The sequence below is a fragment of the Chlamydotis macqueenii genome, chromosome 2, assembly GCF_036417535.1.
Source record: "Chlamydotis macqueenii isolate bChlMac1 chromosome 2, bChlMac1.mat, whole genome shotgun sequence".
NCBI lineage: Eukaryota > Metazoa > Chordata > Aves > Otidiformes > Otididae > Chlamydotis > Chlamydotis macqueenii.
This window is the reverse complement of record NC_141557.1, coordinates 99,613,933-99,633,338: the sequence shown is the minus strand read 5'-3', so window position 1 is coordinate 99,633,338 and position 19,406 is coordinate 99,613,933. Positions and strand designations below refer to the sequence as shown.

General features: G+C 38.7%; 1 protein-coding gene across 5 annotated transcripts in view; it reads left to right on the top strand.

The window, feature by feature from the left end:
* Positions 1-19,406, top strand: part of CARMIL1 (capping protein regulator and myosin 1 linker 1) — a 194,852-nt gene that overhangs the window by 87,899 nt on the left and 87,547 nt on the right. For all 5 annotated transcript variants that reach the window (XM_086740524.1, XM_086740527.1, XM_086740528.1 and 2 more), the window contains exons 5-11: positions 619-740; positions 2,793-2,890; positions 3,238-3,308; positions 3,438-3,511; positions 8,477-8,552; positions 11,078-11,166; positions 15,974-16,068. In XM_086740524.1, the coding sequence (XP_086596650.1) occupies positions 619-740; positions 2,793-2,890; positions 3,238-3,308; positions 3,438-3,511; positions 8,477-8,552; positions 11,078-11,166; positions 15,974-16,068 (625 nt within the window). The remainder of the gene's footprint in view (positions 1-618; positions 741-2,792; positions 2,891-3,237; positions 3,309-3,437; positions 3,512-8,476; positions 8,553-11,077; positions 11,167-15,973; positions 16,069-19,406) is intronic.

Sequence of the window (19,406 nt, the reverse complement as noted above, 5' to 3'; positions counted from 1 at the left end):
ATTTGGTTTTGAACACTCAATATATTTAACAGAGACAGGTTGCAAAAGGCTTTATTTCCCCCCGCTAGTTGAAGCAGGTATCCCCCAGACAGTGGGGACAGTTGTTACCTGAGTTACTGCTTCATCTGAACCGAGACAATATATTACTGTAACATTTTCTTAAGCGGCATAGATCAAAGCATTTGAGATTTTCCAGAGAATCACAGCCATTAAAAACTTTTACTTTTTGCTGGAGGAAGCAGTGCCTGCTTGTTCAATAGTTTCCTGTCAGGCTGTGCTCACATCTCCTGGTGTTCTGGGACGTGTTTCAAAAGAGGACAATGCTGTGAAAAGTTCTTGGTTTTCAAAGTGTCAGCTGAGGTCAAGATCCTTTGAAACTCTCATTCCTGTGGGAAGCAGGGCACTGTTAGGAAAAGCAAAGTTTGAGTACAGGGGTCTTGTACATTCAAGAACAACTTTCAGAAACTTTACCTGGAGCATTATAATGTCATGTTTTAAAGAATAACAGATGCCTACAAGCATGCAAAGCATTCAGCTGTCATTCAAAATGCTCTCTTTTTTAAATGGACATGAATTACATGATACCCAGTGTCTGCACTCATGCCCTCTTATTTACAGTTGATTATGGAAACTGAGAAGTGCAGCATCTCCATGAAGATGGCGTCCTCGGAGGATGTGAATGAGGTGCTGGCGCACATCGGGACCTGCCTCAGGAAGATATTCCCTGGACTCTCACCAGTGTAAGTGTCTTTTAGGGCACCTCTAGTGGCAAAAGATAGTGTGGAAAGGGTGACAAACCACCACTTTTTGTCTAATGTTCTCACCCTGACCTCAGAAATGCACTGAGGGTATGAGGAACACCTCGAGGCAAGCACTAAACTTTTATGCAGGTATATGACAGAACCAGGAGGCAGTGCAGAGCATGGGTAGGCTATGCATGCTCTGCAGAGTCAAAACAGCCTTCATTTTGAAGGGACGATACACATAATTGGACTCTTAAGTTTTCATTTTACCTTACCTCTCCAACCTCAGATATATCTTAGGTTCTGGCTTTTTATTGTAATTTACTCCTTTCCCTATAAACAACTGTGATATTCAGTGGAGTGCTTTGTTTTGTTTTATCCTCAGAAGTAAAACCTGAATTTGGAGAGGTTGGAAAACTTCTGTTTTCTTTAAGTGTTTGTGAAATGATGCACATACTTGGGAGACGTGTTTTTCAAAACTGAGCCCTGGGTAGTCTTGTCACATACTTTCTATGACTTAACTAGCTCCTTGGATCATATGTCTCAATTTCTAGCTTTTTTAGTCTGCTTCTTTCTGTGTTATTGTTGCCTTTGGTTTTCTCTCATATCTGTGCCTCTCAGTTTTACAATCTTGCAGCAATTCTCAGCAGGTGTTTCTTGTTTTTTGGTTTGTTTTTTTTTTTTTTCATTTTATTTTCTTTCTTCTCTCTGCCCTTGCCTCTTTTTCCTCACTCTCTGACAGGTCACACAGCTTTACTGTACTCTCTTCAGCTTCTAGTTTTCAGCACTATTAGAGAAAATGGTCTGTGCAAAAAGAGTTTTCCTGGACATGTTTGTTTTTATAAGTGAGCTTGTGATAGACATTAGATGTGAATGGTCAGGCTAAATGTACATGTTTTGTTTTGGGTGCATATCTTTATTATTCACCTTTCCTGTAGGTGGAGTAGGAAATCAAGTTCATAAGCTGTGGTTGGCAGGGGTTTTGTTTGTTTGTTTGTTTCTTTTTTTTTTTTTTTTTTTTACTTCCAGCTTTTCTCTGTTGCAGTATTATCAACTGCCTGAATGGAGAGCGAGCTTTTCCATCAAAAAGCATGCATACAAGTGAATATTTGTGGGCAGGTTTGCCATAAAACCTCAGTAATGATGCTAGAAATGCAGGCAAAAAGAGTAGAGTGAAGAGGGCTGCAAGGCTGTATGTGTTTGGGTGTCTGTGAAGGCCTTGAATGTCATACGTGTTTTCTCTGGGTTTTCTTGAGAATGTTGCTGGCGCATTTTGGGTAGCTGTGTGAAGTGCTTGCTTCTCAGAAAAGAAGTCCAATTTCTTGCTCTCCTCTCAGACAGCACAGCTTTCCAAAATGAAGACATTGGAGTTGTGCAGATGATATAAGACCAGAACAGGCAAGAAGGGGGAAAGAGGTTTCTCCCTTTAATATCCTTTATTGATTCTTCGCCCTCTGCTTTATGGAATTCTACAGTTTGAGGAAATTCTGTAATTCAGAAGGACAGATAATTTCATTTCTTAAATGGCAGGAAGGGATTGTGTTTCCGTCTAAGGAAGGAAGAACACTATCAAGTTACAAAGATTGGAGCTGGATGTCTAGAGTGTAGCCTAGACATCACATGTAGCTACTCAACATGCTCTGTGGCTCTTTGCATCCTAGTGCTTGTACTGCATAGAAGCACTGTATAAACAGCAGTGGTTTCAGGGTAACCAATAATACCGTGTCTCTCCTGTATTTTGGGCATCTTTGTGTTAGATGAAGGCCGTAAGTCTCCTTAGCTTGAGTGATTCTGTCATGGAAAAGGGCTCAGTTGCTCCAACAGTCACACGGTTAATCATTAGACAGAAAAAAGAGGCAAATAAATGTTACTTCTGCTGGGCTGCATCACTATGCGTGTGACTTTTAGGCAGAGAAGTGACTTGTATTGAATGTTGTAATTCTTCCTATACACTCATTTAAAATTGTACTTGAAATAAAGATCATCTATGAGTTTAAAAATACTTTCAAAATAATGAATGATTTCTTTTTTCCCCCTTTTTACATCTAGGAGGATCCTGAAAAAAGTAACTATGGAGCCTTTAGAAAGACTGGCTAATCTCCAGGCCCTGTGGGACAGTCAGACGGTGGCAGAACTTGGACCTTGCGGTGAGAATGAATTGAAAGGCTCAAATATAAAAAGACTGGAACTGCAGTGTCAGGAAGTTTAATTCTATTTCTAGCAGAACCTTGTAAAGGTGTAATTAGTTTTAAGGTGTAATTAGTATGGAGCAGACTTCTGATTGGTAGGTGAAGACACTATTATAAGCTTGCAACCTGCCGGGCAAAGATAGGATAGTCTCAGTTTCTTTCAGCAGCACAATGGACACCTTTCTAAGAGAAAAAGAGAGTAAGTTTTGGAAGACTGGGTATAGCTTTAAGTATTAAAGTATCCTTTTAGATGTTTCTTTGCTTGCTTTACTGCTATGTGAAATACTCCTTTGGGTTGTTTTTAGGAGGCTTTTCACAGATGTATGCCTGTGTTTGTGATTGGCTTGGATTTCCCTATAGAGAAGAAGTACAGTGGGTAAGTACATGCCTTGTGCTGGAGCTTGTTTCAGCTAACTGTACAAATGATGAACAAGCAGGTAAATTGTAGTACTTGGAAAAAACAGCGGTTCTGTAAAGTTGTATTTGGTTATGTATTTTTTAACAGGATGTCGATACAATTTATCTGACACAAGATACCAGAGAGTTGAATTTGCAGGACTTCAGCCATCTTGACCACAGGTAAACAATATGCAGTAATCAGGCTGATACTTTGCAAACTTTCTTTGTTCCTCCTTGCAATAGGGTTCGCCTGCCCTTGCTAAAGTGGAATGGTCCCATAGCTCTTGCTTGAATGTGTAGACCTCTGAAATGACCATCTGTAGCATTTTTAGTTTTCAGCACAAAGCTGCTGTTTTGGCAAAAAAAGCCCCATGGAGAGCACATTTAATTGAGGAGCTTGTGAAGATACATATATTTTGCTATTGGAAGTGCTCCAAAAGTTAGCAGATAGATACTTTTCCTGTGATGGCGGATATAGGAGCTCAAATTCAGCAAAGAAAACATGCAACTACATCTGGTAGGCAAAGCAAAAAAGGAAATGATGCAGTCTTTACTTATGCAGAGTCTTTTTCTCATGGTGTATGCAGCAAAGGAAATTATTTTTTACAGCAAGTCAGTAGAAGGTTTAAGTTGTTCAACTGAATCCCAGCCAGTATTTTCTCCACTTACAATATAAGCTATCAAAAACATATACTTCCAGAAAGGACCTAATTGAGGGTAATTTTAGTATGAGATGCTGAAACTTAGCTAAGTGTTGTATTTGGTTTACTGAATTTAGCTGGCTGAGAAAACTGGAATCTGAAGATATTTAAGTAGGAGGAAATGGGAGGGAGTTGACTAAAATCCATTGTTATACAAGAAAAATGACAAATTTAAGAAACTGTAAATAAGAGAGAGAAAGCATTTGTATCTTTGGGAACACCCAATGGAAGAATTAAGAATCTGTCAGGTACAATGTTAAAATATTATAATAGGAAGGCTGAACTTGGAGATGGGTAAATAAGAGTATTTTGCACAGCATTCTTTGCAGCTTCAAGCTATTTAGTATGTAAACTTGCAAAAAACCTCACTTGAATATTTACTTAGCTTCTGTGGTGGATTTTCACAATCTACACTGAATTTCATGGCAAAGTTACTAAGCTGTGCCTGTGTTGGCTCATTCAGAGGTAATTCAAACACAACTACAGGGCTGCAACTAGTGCATGATGGATGCAGCCAAAAACTGTTTGGTTGTTTAAGACTTGCTCAGGGAAGATAAGGAAAGGTGTGCTATTCAGCACAAGCAAACGTGGGACAAGAAGATAAGAATGCTTTAAACATACTGCAAAGCAGAAGTGCTGAGAAGACTGTGGGACATTCTTGAGAAAGTGACTTACAGATAGCCAGCTTAAATAGAAATTAAATGTTTGAACAACTTATTGGGAGTGAAAAATATTACTTGTTAGGAAAGAATAGTTAGAAGAACTGTTCTAAGTATTTAGAATATCTCAGCTGATTCAAATGAGTTGGCTTTCAGAAAATGGAATAATGGGTTAGTTGCTTCACAGAAGCTTTTGATTGATGTGTACCTTACAAAATTGACATCTCTGAGGAAATATATCTATGTTGTTAATAAAAGTCTTTATTGTATCTCTCATGATTGTGTAAGTCCAAAGATTCAAAACAACTTTGGAGCCATTTACATGCCATGGAATCCATCTTGTGATGAGAGTTTCTGTGCATAAGGACTGAACTGAGAAAGGTTTTGGATTGTAATGTCAAGAAAACTAAATTTTTTAGGAATCCAAAATCTTATGTTATTCATTAAAAATACAAATTAGGATCTGAGATCCCAGTCAATTCAAGAATGTATGTGAGTGTTTTGTGATATATTTATCACAGTGAGAATGTTTAACAATATGCCATCATATTTTGGATTTTGAGAGACTGCTCTATATCTTGTCCACCTATTTTTTGGGATTGCTGAAACTATATGCTTCATACTGTGGAGTAGCTGTGAAGCGAGGTAGGATGGGTGCACCAGTTCACTAGATACAGAGGCTGTGCGTTGCAAAAATAAACAATTTGTGTTTTTCCTAGTAAAGCAGTTCTGTTAGAGGTCAACATAAGATGGCATGAATTATAGATGAATTTAAGTTCCCAGAGTGTCTGACACTTAGAGTGCATAGTGTGGCTTGCCACATGGGAACATGACTTCTGAGGTTTTATCTGAAGTTATGTTGTGCTGCGAACCATGTAATTGTTTAACAACAACAAAAAAAGGCTCAAAGTGAGCAGGGCTTATTTAACTCAGTAGCATGACTTTCATCCATATAGCATATGTTTTAGCTTAGCATATTCGGACACTCAAAAAATTGTCAGAAAAACGTGATTGGTTAGATTTTTTCCTTTGTGCTATTTAACTTTTTAAATACACTGAGGGACAGAGATGTTGAAAAAATGTGAAAGCGTTAGTGAAGCTTGAATGTTGTTGTAGCTTGGAGAGATTTTTTCTGCATTCCAGAAGAACAAAATCTGTTTTCATTTTAAGATGGCACAGATTTACATTTTGTAAATATTACTTTATTCTGGATGGTAGTTTAGTAAACAAACTAATGAATATAAGCAACTCAGTATTACTCAGAGACAGTTATGAGAAGGCCCTGCTTTTGGAAATGGTCGTTAGCATTCTTTCATACCATATCACAAAGAATTCAGATCATTGTTAGTACAGCATCTAGAATTTAATAGAATAGAGTGAATAAAGCAGTATATAATTCTGAAAAGGAAAACTCAATAACAAGTGCATCAAGGTTAGGCAAGCTCCAGGCAAGACAAGGAATAGAGATAAATTCCTAAAGGATCCTCATTGGTCAGAAGCACCTTCAAAAACGTGAACAGAATGGAAAAAAAGACAAACTATATAGTTTTTCCTTAAACTCAGATGGTAGAATCTGATAAAGCCAAGTTCCTAGACAGTAAGGCAGAGGTTCCGCTGTCTTCAGGCACATGGGGAGGAAGAAGGGTGTGTGCGTGTCTGTGAGTTAGCAATTGATGTTGCTGAAGCATGTCAGTATCTGTGCTGGCCTAGGGTTTGAACAAGCAGGCCTTGAATACTGTGCAAGTCTGAACTATTTAAAGATGAGAACTTGCAAAATTTCTCTGGGTCAATTTGTTTTAACATAGTCCTATCCTGCTGCAGCAATGTTTCTTTAACTTCTTGAAAGTGTGATAGTTTTCTAACTAACTCTGAGCAACCTGTGTCCTTCAGCCGTTTCCCTCCCGGGTCTGGGGAGGAGAGGGGAGAAAGGGACAGCCTCAGGCAAGTTCTACCTGCAGCCGCTCTCCTGCCCTGAAGATACTGAGCTCTTGCCAGCCCTCCAGGCCAGCTTACCAGCTCCCTGGTAGTGTAAATGCATGCAGCCAGTGATGTTTGAAATGCCTCTGCTGGTGGTGCCTTCTGCCTGTTTTGGGAGTGGTGGTCCACAGCATGAACAGCTCTGCTCCACCAGTGTGATGGTGCCATCAGCCTGTCCAACATTTACCCTGCAGCATTCACCACCAGCTGTGGCTGGCTGGTTACTACTGGGAGGATAAAACATTACGCTTCCAAGGCAAAGGCACTGGCAAGAGGGACATCAAAGCTGATAATTCATTACCTTCTTTACCAGTATCTCCAGGGAAAGGCAAAGGAGGAACAAAACCTGTGTGTGGACATTCCTTACTCCGTAGCAAGGTTCCTGTCTGCCTAGCCTAAGGGGAAAATACGTCTGGGTTGGTTTCCCCCTGCCCCCCAACATTTCCGTAGTCAGTTACTGCTTTACGTGGAGATAAAGTGTGTAGGAGCTAAAACAGAAATAAATCTATACACTTCATGAAGCTGATAACTCTGCTATGCTGGTGGAAATGAATTCACTATGAGACGATGTATGCTGTGAACAAGATGGAAAACAGACTTAATCCTTGAAGGGCACCACACACTAGCTCCTCTGCAGGAGTGTGAAAACATTCTATTTGCATGAGCTTCGCAGTTGGTGGGCTACAGTCTTTTGCTGCAAAATGCCACACCTTCTTACTGTTACCTTAGTGATGGGCTTGTACTTCCAAATCTAGCTTCCCAATATAGCCTGCTGAAGGCTCGTCCATATGATGTTGCCTTGTCTCCTGGCTTTCCTACGTGTTTAACAGCCACCCTGAAGTGTCTGAATATTCATGGGAGAAGAGTGAAGGAAAGGAATATGTGAGAAGGGTGCTGCTTGTTTAGTGCAGATCTGTGCCTGCCTTCATATGTCCTGAATGAAAAGCTGCTTGGGTGGGACTAGCTTATGAAAATGAATACTTTTAAATTTCTCCCTGGAAAAACTGAAGCTCAGTTGGCACTGTTTTGCTGGTTGGGTAAGTTCACGTATGTTACAACTCTTCTGTAAAGACAAGGAGTTTCTAAGTATAGTCCCAGAGTAGGTGTATATATGTATTTAATATGTTGTGACAAAATGATCCAAGTGTGCTGGTGCTTGATGGATGATTCTGCTGGAGGGTAGTGCACAGACAGGACATTTATCAATGTCTGTTATTGGAGAAACTTAACAGAGGGAGAGCGGATCATATTAAGAGGCTTAGACTGAAGAAAACAGGAATAATTTAGAACTTAATTTGTGAAATCCGTTTTACAATTAAGGAGGGTTTGTCCTTTTACAGGTCTTCTGCTTCCTGGGGGAGTTGAACTATAGAGATGAGACAAGAAGGTGTTCTCTAGAAGCATTCAGTCATGGAATTATATTAAATCATCAGACTGCCAAAAAGCTTTTTAGTGTCGTGCTCAATTATAATTAGAGGTGATTAAGAAGCTTAAATATGTCACAGGCTGAAGAAAAAGTAATACTAAAAGTAGGAATGACAGCCCAGACAAATTCCTGGTTTAAAAATTCATGCTAGAATAGATGTCAGTTGGCCAGTCAAAAATTGATATTAGAATACAAGGAAGACACACAGCTGCTGGTGGTGCTTGTTTTTTAGAATGTAGAGCTTTCTGTAATGGGTTTGGTAGGCAATTAGCATTGCAAAAGCGGGGACAATTAGAAATGGAAGAACACTTAAGAGATTGTTTCAAATGACCAAAGCCGACAGTTATATAAAATGTGTGTAAAAGTGTTTTTCTTTTTCTAGAGACTTAATACCTATAGTTGCTGCTCTGGAGTATAATCAGTGGTTTACAAAGCTGTCCTCCAAGGATCTGAAATTAGTAAGTAATAAATCAAAACAATATACCTACTCCTACCAGGCTGTGTTTTAGAGGATGCTATTACGTTTTTCAAGGTAAACTTTTTAGGGCAAGTATAACTGAGCAATCTGTTGAATTTTTTTTTTTCCGTTAGTCACATCAGGAAAATATAAACTGTTGAATAGTTAATTCATGCCATAGAAACACTGCTGAGAGTCAGGTCCTGTCAAAATTTCAAGTGAAAGTTTGAAAACTTTGTTGGACAATAATAGTAGCCTATAAAACTACTTTGTTAGGTGTTGCTAGCTCCGTCAAACAATACTGGGAGACTAAATAGGAAACTAACTCTAAAGCAGCCAGAAATCTTGGTTGCTTTTTGGAGGTGGAAAGAAAATACCAGGATTCTGTTTTATTTTCCTCACATATAAAGCAGATTTTTTTCCTCTTAATTTTATGGCAATTTGATGAATTTTTCTCCCAGTTGTCTGAAGCTAACCCTATGTAGTAGTAAGTATGTATGGTGTGTGATGTTGATATTCTTCTACACTGGCTTTCTTTCTGAAAATCAAAAAAGGAGCAAATCTAAACAAGTTGGACTGCTGAAGAAAGGGCCAAGTAATTAGGTGACTTTTAAAATATGTCAAAATATACTATTTCATCTAAACTTTGACATTTATAGTCACAGGTGGAGTTAGTGGCTTGAGAAATTGCTTTGACATTTATATCCAGAAGCTTTTGTCCTTAAAAATGGAGGTTGAGTCTTATTTTGCTTAAATTGATGCAACTATATTGATCTGAAAATGCTCTCATTGCATTCCAAAGCTATCATTTTCCATGAAAATTCAGTAGAAACTAGCTTATGTGATTCTTGGCAGAAGAGTAGGCAAAAAACTTTTCTTTCTTGCTGGGACATCTTAATCAAAATTATGCATGGAATGAAACTGGGGGTATTTTTAATCCTGTTGTAGTTCACTGTTCAAATCACCGTTGTTAAAAGGTACAATCCAATTAATCCCTTTCTGCTTCAATGAAATTAGATAGTTTGCTTAGAAGACTGGCCAGTGTAGTTTACTTTGAACAAGAAGTGACTGAATTATCTGTGATATGTGAACTTTTTTTAATTATTAGCAACTTTTCTGTGGAGAACAAATAAACTTTGTCAACCTTGAAAATGCACCAATTCCTTCAAAAACAAACAAACCAAAAAACTTTCTTCCACACATTCTGTTTTCAGTGAAAACCACCAAGAAAATGTAAATTGTTAGATATTAAATCTTTGCCATAGGAACACTGCTGAGGGTCAGTATGAGGTTAGACATATCCAGAGGCCACTGACCGCTTTGTGCTTCATGAGTATTGCTCTGACATTGTGTTTGATAGATGGTATGTGTAGTGTTTTCATAGTACATGCATGAAACTTTCCACTTGCAATCACATTGTGATAGTATTGTGAATTATTGACATATGGGAGGCAAAGATAGAATTGGGAAAATGGCTGAGTTGACAGTCTTTAGAAAAAATTGTCACCTTTACTCTGTAAAGGATTGATAAGATTTTATGTATCTGGTAGATCACTTTTTTTTTCTTTTTAAGAGATTAAATTAGTTTAAAATTTTAAAAAATTCTACAAAATATCAGATTGTCATTAGAGACACAGATGTCCCAGATATGAATGTCATGTTTTTAAAAGCAGATAACAGAATAGTTTCAACACTTCATGATCATAACTGAAACTCAGCTTTGGACTTCACATGAATGTTGGTTAGTGTGTGCTATGGAAGAAAAGGCAAATCCAGAAGCCAAATAAAAGATTGTAATAAAAGGTGATGAGGTACAGAGTTCACTATATGGCTTTTGAATCATTAAGGTTTTATCTCTCTATTTGAATGAGCACAGCAAACACTCTTTTGTTACCATGTTTTGTTGATGGTACTTGCAAATGTCCATGCAAATTCTAGAGTCCAACAACAGTAAGATCATGAGATGAAATTTACTTCTATGTAGGTTGGGAGAATTCATACTGAAATGCACTGACCCTTAAGCACTAGTCGCTAGCAGTCTTTGGAGGATCTGTACCTATAGTGCTTTTGCTCTTGAGGTTTTTTGGTCTGCCTTATAACATCTTTCTTTGTATTTAGTTGTCATTCCTGGTCAGGTTTTATTCTCCTTTGTACTGGTTGACACTTTCTTCGAAGAATTGGCATGCATATGAACAAAATTTCTTTAAAAATTAACAGAGCATTTTTTTTCTGAATCACAGAGTTTGAGGTTTTTACTATCATTATAAAAATTGTGCCCCCTGTGAATAGGTGGTGTGCTTAATAAATGACTCACTTTTAGTCTGCCTCTCACTTCCCTGAGTCTTTTCCGGAAGTAATCTGTTGCCATCTGACTCTTTCTCTGGGATGTTCTTGATATCCTTACTATTTATGTATGACAAAAAGCTGATCACAGCCTGGATGCTATTATGATGTACAGCTTATAACTCAGTAATTGTCTGTTCCATGTTTGTGTTCTTTAATGCTGTTCTGTCTTTTCTGTGGCAGTCCGCTGATGTCTGTGAGCAGATATTGCGAGTGGTCAGTAGGTCCAATCGATTGGAAGAACTGGTATTAGAGAATGCCGGGCTTCGAACGTAAGTAATTCCTTTGAAGTGTTGCATTAGTTACCGCTTACTCCCAGCAAAAAGGAGATGTGATGCATGTTAGTCAGAATAAACATTAAAAAAATCTCGTGCTCGATGTCTGCCTTGTTCTGAGGAGCCTGTAGTCACGAGCTTATCATCAAGTTTTTTGGAAGTTCCTTATGTCCAAGAAATACCTTTAAACTGGGATTGTTTTTTCAGATTCTGCCTGACGAGTAGGGTTGAATGGAGAAAAATGGGTTGCGTAAGGGCATTAGCCCTAAATCAGCCCACACTGTTCCTCTCCAAATATGGTTGCCAATAGAAGTATGAACACCTCTTTATCATTTAAAAAACAGCGTGTGAGGTTTTGTTAAAAAGTGTATTATTCCAAGTTGCATAACAGATTATTGTTTCATTCCCAAGAGAGCTGTTTTTATCTTGCTGTGAGTTGCAATCTGCTCAAATATAACAGGACTTCTACATTAACAACTTTTTTAAAGAAGCAAGAAAGTAGATAACTAAGTTTAACGCTTTGCCATAGCCTTAAGGGTACATAGAGATAAGCCATACAATTTAATCCTTGCATATATTTTAAATGCAGTTGTAGTTAATAGGTATTTGCTTTTTTTTCCCTTCACAGGAAATAGAAGCAAAGTTCAAGTTACAAGCTAGTCCAGTTGGAAGTATTTGTAGCTTGTCTTAGTATTAGAGTAACGTCCAAGGCAATGTAGACAAGATAAACTCTAGTGCTAATGACTTTTTCTGTTAATAAAAAAAACAGTGGAAAGGTGGGAGAAGCAGAACACTATACTGAATTACAAATAAAGAAGGGAAATGAGCACAGGGAAAATATTTGGTGTGCTTTACATTGTCTCCTCTTGCATTTTTTGGGTCTTTTCCCCCTTTTAAAAATTGGTCTTCCATTGAATTATCTTTAAAAGAAAATTGCCTAAATGACCCAAGAAGCTTGAGGTGGAGTTTGGAATTACTTTCCGCTCACTGGTGCACTGCCTTTAATAGCTGTCATTCAAACATAAGCACCTGATTTTAATCTTGGTTTTCGTGCGGTATGTGCCATGAAATTCAATGATAATCATTAATATTAAAAGATACATTGACTACTTTTGCACATTGCCTACCTTAACTTACCACAGTTGGATTAATTGGTTTCAGTTTTAACAGGACTCGAGAGATAATCAACTTGTGACTTTGGTTTTCATGTCTCAATCTAGACGTATGTTATTTGACACGTTGCCTTGGTGTGTATCTGCTCCAGTCAGCATTGTCTGTCTGATTTTGTCAAGCACGCGTTAGTCAGTTTTGCCATTTATCGTATCTGCTTGCTGGGAAGAAACCATGTTGTTACTGGGTATCTTCCTTCACGTAGCTTACTGACCAGTTGTTTTTAATGAGCTGTGCGAGAATGCCAAACCAGGGTTAAGAACGAGCTACCAAGAGCAATGCTTTGAGAAATAACCTGGGCAGCTGCAAGAGCATATTTCTTCCTGCAAGCCAGCCAGTAATTTCATAGAATCATAGAATGGTTTGAGTTGGAAGGGACCTTTAAGGGCCATATAGTCCAATCCCCCTGCAGTGAGCAGGGACACCTTCAGCTAGAATTTCTGTAATTTGGTTTGGGCCATGGCCCCGTAAACCCTTTTCATCCTCCCAGCTGATGAGACAGCAAACTACTGTGCAGTAGCAGTTGTAAGGACCCAGCACTGGGGAAGTACGGACTTACTGTTGGGGAAAACAGGATGTCAAATGAAACCCTCTGATAAGAATTGCGCTGGTTTAGATGCTCTTGAAAATTTTATCCCTATTGCTGTTTCTTTAACGGATGTAAAGGGTGCAGTCTAGATTGTGTTGGATGGCTTTAATGCATATTGCAAACACTGATGTTTTGGTAAGTGTGTTAACTGAGGTATGCAATAGTGAGATTTTAAGGAAAGGAGAATTGTTCAGGACGGCCTGAAGAAATGAGCTTGAAAAGAGAGTTACGTCCCTGAGGTGTTTCAGAGGAATGGGACAATATGTGGTAATCAGAATATTAATTTCCATGAAACTGCAGGACACGTTGTTCAGTCTGCAAAAGCCTGTTTGCAGGAGCTGGTGAAAATGATCTCTTTGTTGCACTTATGTACTCTCTGAAAGCTGGCAGGCAGAACTTCCCTACTGTCTTCCACACTGTCCTGTGCAGCCCTGTTGCAAAGGTAGTGGCCAGCTGTGACAGAGGGGGAAAACCAGATGTGCCTGCTGCTGGTATCCAGAGAGCCTTTGACAGTCACATTGCATCTCGTCTTCCCTTGTTGGGTGGACTCTAAATGTCCTTAGACCTAAAAGTGTTCGTTCCTCCTGCACATATCCTGTTTTTTTTTTTTTCTGTTACAGGGATGTTAGCTGGACAGATCTTGAGGAATTCTTTTGTTTGTCTGAGATTTCCAGATCTGTGGTAGTTTTACCCTTGGTGCAATATGCTTACTCTGCCATATATGTAGTTCAACTGAATCTTTTTTTGGGCTTTACTTCCAGGTCTGAATGTCCTCAGTTCAGGCAAGCATGGCTGTGCAATGCATACAGAGCGAGTTTGATGCTTTATAGAAAGTGTCAGGTTTACATTGTGTGCTCTGTTCACAAAGTGTGTAGCCAAAAAAAAGTAATAAATTTTAGGACCTGAAATAAGTTGGACAAAGGAGGGGAAGGGATGTTGTCCAGTGAGCAGAGCCCAGGAGCCTCCATTTATGGTAGAGGCTGCACAGGGAGTTGGGAAGTTATATTATTTTTTTTTCCAAAATGAACCTTGGATCCCCCTGTGCCCTACAAACGTAATCCAGTGCTTTCTGGTGGCAGTCACTTTACTGTGTCTTTGCTGAGTAGTTCACACACACCCTAGTTATCCAAAATGTTCTGGTAATCCTGCCTGTATTGGTGGCAAAAGCTGGAGTGGAGGTTGTAAACAAGTTTGGAAGTGTAGGCAGAAGACTGTAATGACAAGAATCTGTTCGGAATAAAGGAAGAGGAGGAAACTCCCTATGAAGAAAGGGGATTTTGTTTGTTTTTTTTTTTTTAACTGAAAAACCTCATTTTTCTTGGCTGGACGTAAGGAGCTTGATTTAGTTGCCTAAGCACAGGCATTTAGTGTTTGAAATGCTGGAGGGTCTCCACAGAGTGTTGGCAAATGTAACCAGGGACCTACGGGAGATATGTAGTCTCTGCAGCAGCAGCTGGTAGCAAAGCAGGATACCCTGAGGCCTGTCAGGTGGCAGAGATTCAAGCCCAGAATTTCTTTTTGTTGAGCATTTGTATTCACATGCTGCTTGTATTTTAGGAAAAAAGTACACTTTTCCTAAAGGCAGCCCATCATCATGCATTTGCAGCGCTGGAACCTGTTCTAGCCCCAGGAGTCTTGTCTAAAGACATGGAGTTTCAAAGGGAAACTAAACTTCCCTGGAACATCTGTACTCCCGTAGACCTCGCAACAACAGATAACCAAAAGCTATTGAGACTACTGCTGTCCAGTCTCCACCCTTTTCCAGAGACTTGAAGAGGATGCGGTCTCCACTGCTGTGCTCAGCACACAGGCTGATCACTGTTATGGTAGGCAGAATCTGTCCCAAGGAACATGGACAGTGTTAATTACTGCTTTTAAAGCAATGTAGCTGGTAGCTCACCGCTGACCTACAGGAGGTAAGATATTGTACTTCAAGGCAGAGAGAGAAAGAAGCTGTGTCATGGAATCTCAAGGGATATTTTTTATTTCTACCTCAGTATCAAACTTAGATGTAAGAATACTGAAATTATAGTCTCAGTTTAACAAAAGCACATGGTAGAGCTAGTCCCTTAATACATGAAAGCTTCCCAGTTGGTACAAGGACAGAGGATTTGTCTTGGAGCTGGTAGCAGCCAGCGGCCTTGTGACTTAATGCGAGGACCGTGTCTCCACCTGAGTCTGACAGTGTGGTCATGTAGGAAGACCCAAGCTAGCTAACTTCATGCTCTAAGTAGTGGTAGTCCACCTGCAGCAAAATGCTCTGAGATGGAGCAGCGTTCCCTTGCCTCTCAAATTGATTTGAAACAGAGGTAGGTCATGCTGCTACAGCTACCTACCATAGTTGGTTAAAGTTAGTTCAAAGCTATTTGCTACCTGGCCTGGCTATTGTGAGCATTATAGAACTGGCGTACCACCATCTCTCTTGGGACATGTTGCTGGGAGTGTGGTCAGCCAGTTACATACTTTGATGCTTCTCCCTGCGAAATGGAGCAAGCAAAGACTTGTTCACCAGTGTGCTGCTGTTCTTTGAGAGCATTATTCTTGCTGTTTTACAAGGTCAGAAATAATCCTGGTTTGTTGACCTTCTGGATATGCTGCAAGGCCCATCTGTTTGCATGACTGTTGATAAAGAACTGTTGCAAGTGAGGGGGTTGGCTTGTGAGTGAAGGAGGTTGTGATATGCAAGTTAATGTATATATCCCACTCACGCATGGCATGGAGGAGACAGAAGATGTGCTCATGTTTAAAGTTATTCTGTGTAACTCCTTTTTTTTTAATCTTCAGATCTTTATCAAAAGCAGTTTGAGCTTTGATTGAGTTCCCTTCAGTCTCTTAGGCCACAGAATATATAAATAATGAAATAACCTGCTTTGAAAGATAGCAAATTAGCCAGATAAGCATTGTTTAAAACTGTGAAGAACCAGTAACTGCTCTGCAGTAGGTTACGCCACTTCTGTCTAGTAATCCCTTGACGTTTTTAAGCCTCTGAATGTGCTGTTGATATAGGAGGTAACAAGGGTCTTTCTTCCTCTCCTTTTCTTGCAGAGATTTTGCACAGAAACTAGCCGGTGCCCTAGCCCATAATCCCAACTCAGGACTCCATACGATCAATCTTGCTAGCAACCCACTTGAAGACAGAGGTACTGTAACGTTTGTATTTTTCTCTTTCTATGAATGTAATAGGAGGATTACTGATGCTCCCTTCAGCTTTGCCTGAATAATAGGGTATTGTTCTGTGTGTAATGCTGTTGTAAATACCTGTTGTTCACAAATGACTGAGCATCACTATTCTTTTTTGATTCATACATATCCATTAGCTTGTTGAGAGATATTTATATGTCTTCAACCAATCACAGACTTAATTAAATTTCATTACATTTTCATAGAGGTTTCTTTTACAGGAAGATAGAACACAGTGACTGTTTAGCACTAGAGAGTAAATAAAGTGGTGTGCATTTTTAAAAGCAATGTAATCAGTTGAAAGATGAAGCATGAGGCAACTTTGCTTGGTTTATATTTTCCTGATGATTTTGTGTTTTTATTTCAGCTGTAATTCCATCCTTATTTTCAGTATTTAAGCTATTCCTTTTTTCAGCTTTGTGCCAGCCTGTTGTGTTGCCAGCACTTGGCGGTGTGCAGTAATGCTGGCATAACTGGCATCCTTATGGAGCAAAGTGCTGTTGACTCCACAAGATGGAAAATCAAGCTGAACAGCTCGGCTTTTCTCAGACTAGGCACTGCTAGGCATGATTTCAATACATATCAAGTCAAATCATTCCTCTCCCTTGTCTACTCTCTATTTACCCGAGAGGCATTTATTTTTAAAATAAGGTTACATTCTTTCAGTCTGGAGTTGACCCTTCAGCACTGCCCATGTGAGATTTCCGTTTGCTTCACTTAATGCATTCCAGGCACACAGCGTTCTGGGATCAGACTGTCCTGTGCTCCTGTTGGGCCAGAAGAAAAATAAGAATTTTATACAGTGGACCTTTTCTTGGTTTATTTGGTTTGTGTTGAGGAAATTTTCCCGTCTCTTTGCTGACATGATTCAAAAGGGAAAAGTTGTTCATTTTGATTACAACCCCTGACTCAGTGTTGTTAACACAGGGTTTTTAGGCGTCTCCTTTCCTGCTGTTTCAGTGAGGAAAAAAAGATGGGAAGGGGTTTCTTTCCCTTCCTCTTTTGTGTTTCTTTTCATTCTGACTAGAAACAAATTTGAAAATATTTTTGTTTTCAATCTATTCAGAGTAGTTTTTTTTATTTAAAATCATTCATATGAATTGCTTTAACTCTTCTGATTACCTCTTGCCTGCTGATTACTGCTTGGTCTCCTTAAGAATCCATATCAGGTGAAAGCCAATTTTTGCTGAAGAACATTATTATTACAATGTGCCGTAGGCCTAATTGCATTGTACAAAAATTTCTATTGTAAGTTGGAAAAAAGGCTATCACAGTGTTGATTCTGTTTTTGAAGAAGTATATTTAGATTGTGATACATGAACTCATTTTTATCTTGAAAGCAAAAGAAATGACCAAAGCATTTGGTAGATACTCTACCATGCAGGGGATTTTTTTTTTTTTTGAAACATATCAGTATGAGTACTTTCTTTGCAGCAAACATATAGATTCAAACCATTCTGCGGTATTCATGTACAAGATACAAATGAAATGCAGAAACTACAACTTGGAGGAATTAATATGGTTTTTTCATTATCTCAGTCTCTCCTGTCACATATGCAATTAAGACTTGACGTTTTCATTAGAGAATGAGATAAGTTATATGAGTACTTAAAGAGAAATTAACCATAATTGCAATGTGCAAATATTGCAGCTTTTCAGTTTAAGAAAGATTTACATGTCCTGTGATCTGATGTTCGCTGAGTGCAAGGTAGTTTTGACTTTATTAAACTGAAGGGGCAGCAGGCATTTCACAAGTAAAAGCTGGCGTAGTGGAGATTTATGTAAGTGTATGGATTTTGGAAAATATCTCTTGAAGAATCACCTGCATGAACTGGAAGTTCAACCAGATTATTTTGCAATTACAAGGGAAATAACACAGATTTGTGTTAATTAAGGGGAAGAACATATTGTTGTGCCTTGTTTGAATAAAAAAGCACCGTAAGCTATTATATATTATTGAGTACCAATAAGTAAAGACATTGTATTATTACATTAATACAATTGTCTGTATTCCAATAACATGGGAAGTGTGTTTAGTTTAACTAAGGCACAGAATCTGGCTTCAGTTCAAATACAAAGCATTATTTGTGTGAAGTGATTTACACTGAGACTAGTCTCTTAATTTGTGATTGGCTTCCCTTTATGGTACTCTCCATATTTGTGAGACTAACACCTGCAAAGTTTATTATCAGTCTTGGCTTTAAAATCTAGCCATACTAAAGTGATGGGAGTTTTGCTTTTGGCTCTACTAGGATCAGAATTTAATCTCATATTTTGTTAAAAATAATGCAAAACAAACATACCGAAGCCTAGAAATACTCTAATTCAAAACTGCGTGCCTGGATGCAGTTATCTACTTCTGCCATTAAAGCTCTCATCTCTGTTTGTAACAGAGTGGATCCTTAACCCCCAGTGCTGGTAAGATGTTGAAATTGTTCAGCTTGGCTAGAGTAAACGTATGTATGTGACACACTAGCAGACTGTTTCATGTCTGCACAGGTGGAGAAAAGTATCAGCTTTTTCATTTACTGTGTTCTGAAACAAGTAAAAGGCATTATTCCCTTTCTCTTTGCCCTTTTCTCTCCAAGTGAGTTGATGTAGAGGACTATATTTCACACCTCAAGTTAAGCGTGGAGTTTCTGTGTTGATTTATTCTTCTAATAAATATTTCATGGATTGATTCCATTGTTATTTAGGATGTGCCCTCTTAATCAAATTTCAATCTTTTGCTTAACTGCGGGGATTAAATTTATGGAGTGTAGAACTTGGATACACTGAGTGCTTTTTATTTTTTTTCCTTTTGTTAGATTTGTGCTGAGGTAGCCCAGTCTGTGTCAGCATCTTAATAGGTTTTTAGTGTTTGGAATTGCAAGCAGTTGTAGTGTTTCCAAGCCTGTGTAGTGGCTGGTAACCTGCAGGCTATTGTAAGGGAGTTCAGTGGCCGTTAAGACTCAGTGGAGGTTTCAGGCTCTTAGGGTTTATTTCAGAAAAGAGAGCAGTGTTAGCTAGTGTGGGTGTGTCTCTCTTGCCTTGACAGCCCTTTCTTTTAAAAGAAAATAAAAATAGTCTGAAGTTTCTCATGAATTCCCATTGTTTGATATTTTTTTCACATGTGTTTGAGTTCTTTTGTTGGTTTTGTTTTTTTTTTTTTTTTTTTTTTGCTGAACCGTAAAGCTTCCAGATTTCCCGAGTGCTGAGTGTTTGACATGTGTAATGTCTTCCCTTTGACTCCTTCTCAGAAGTATGTGTGCATTATGTAGTTTTAAAACTAATTCAGGCAGCTCACTGGTCATTAACA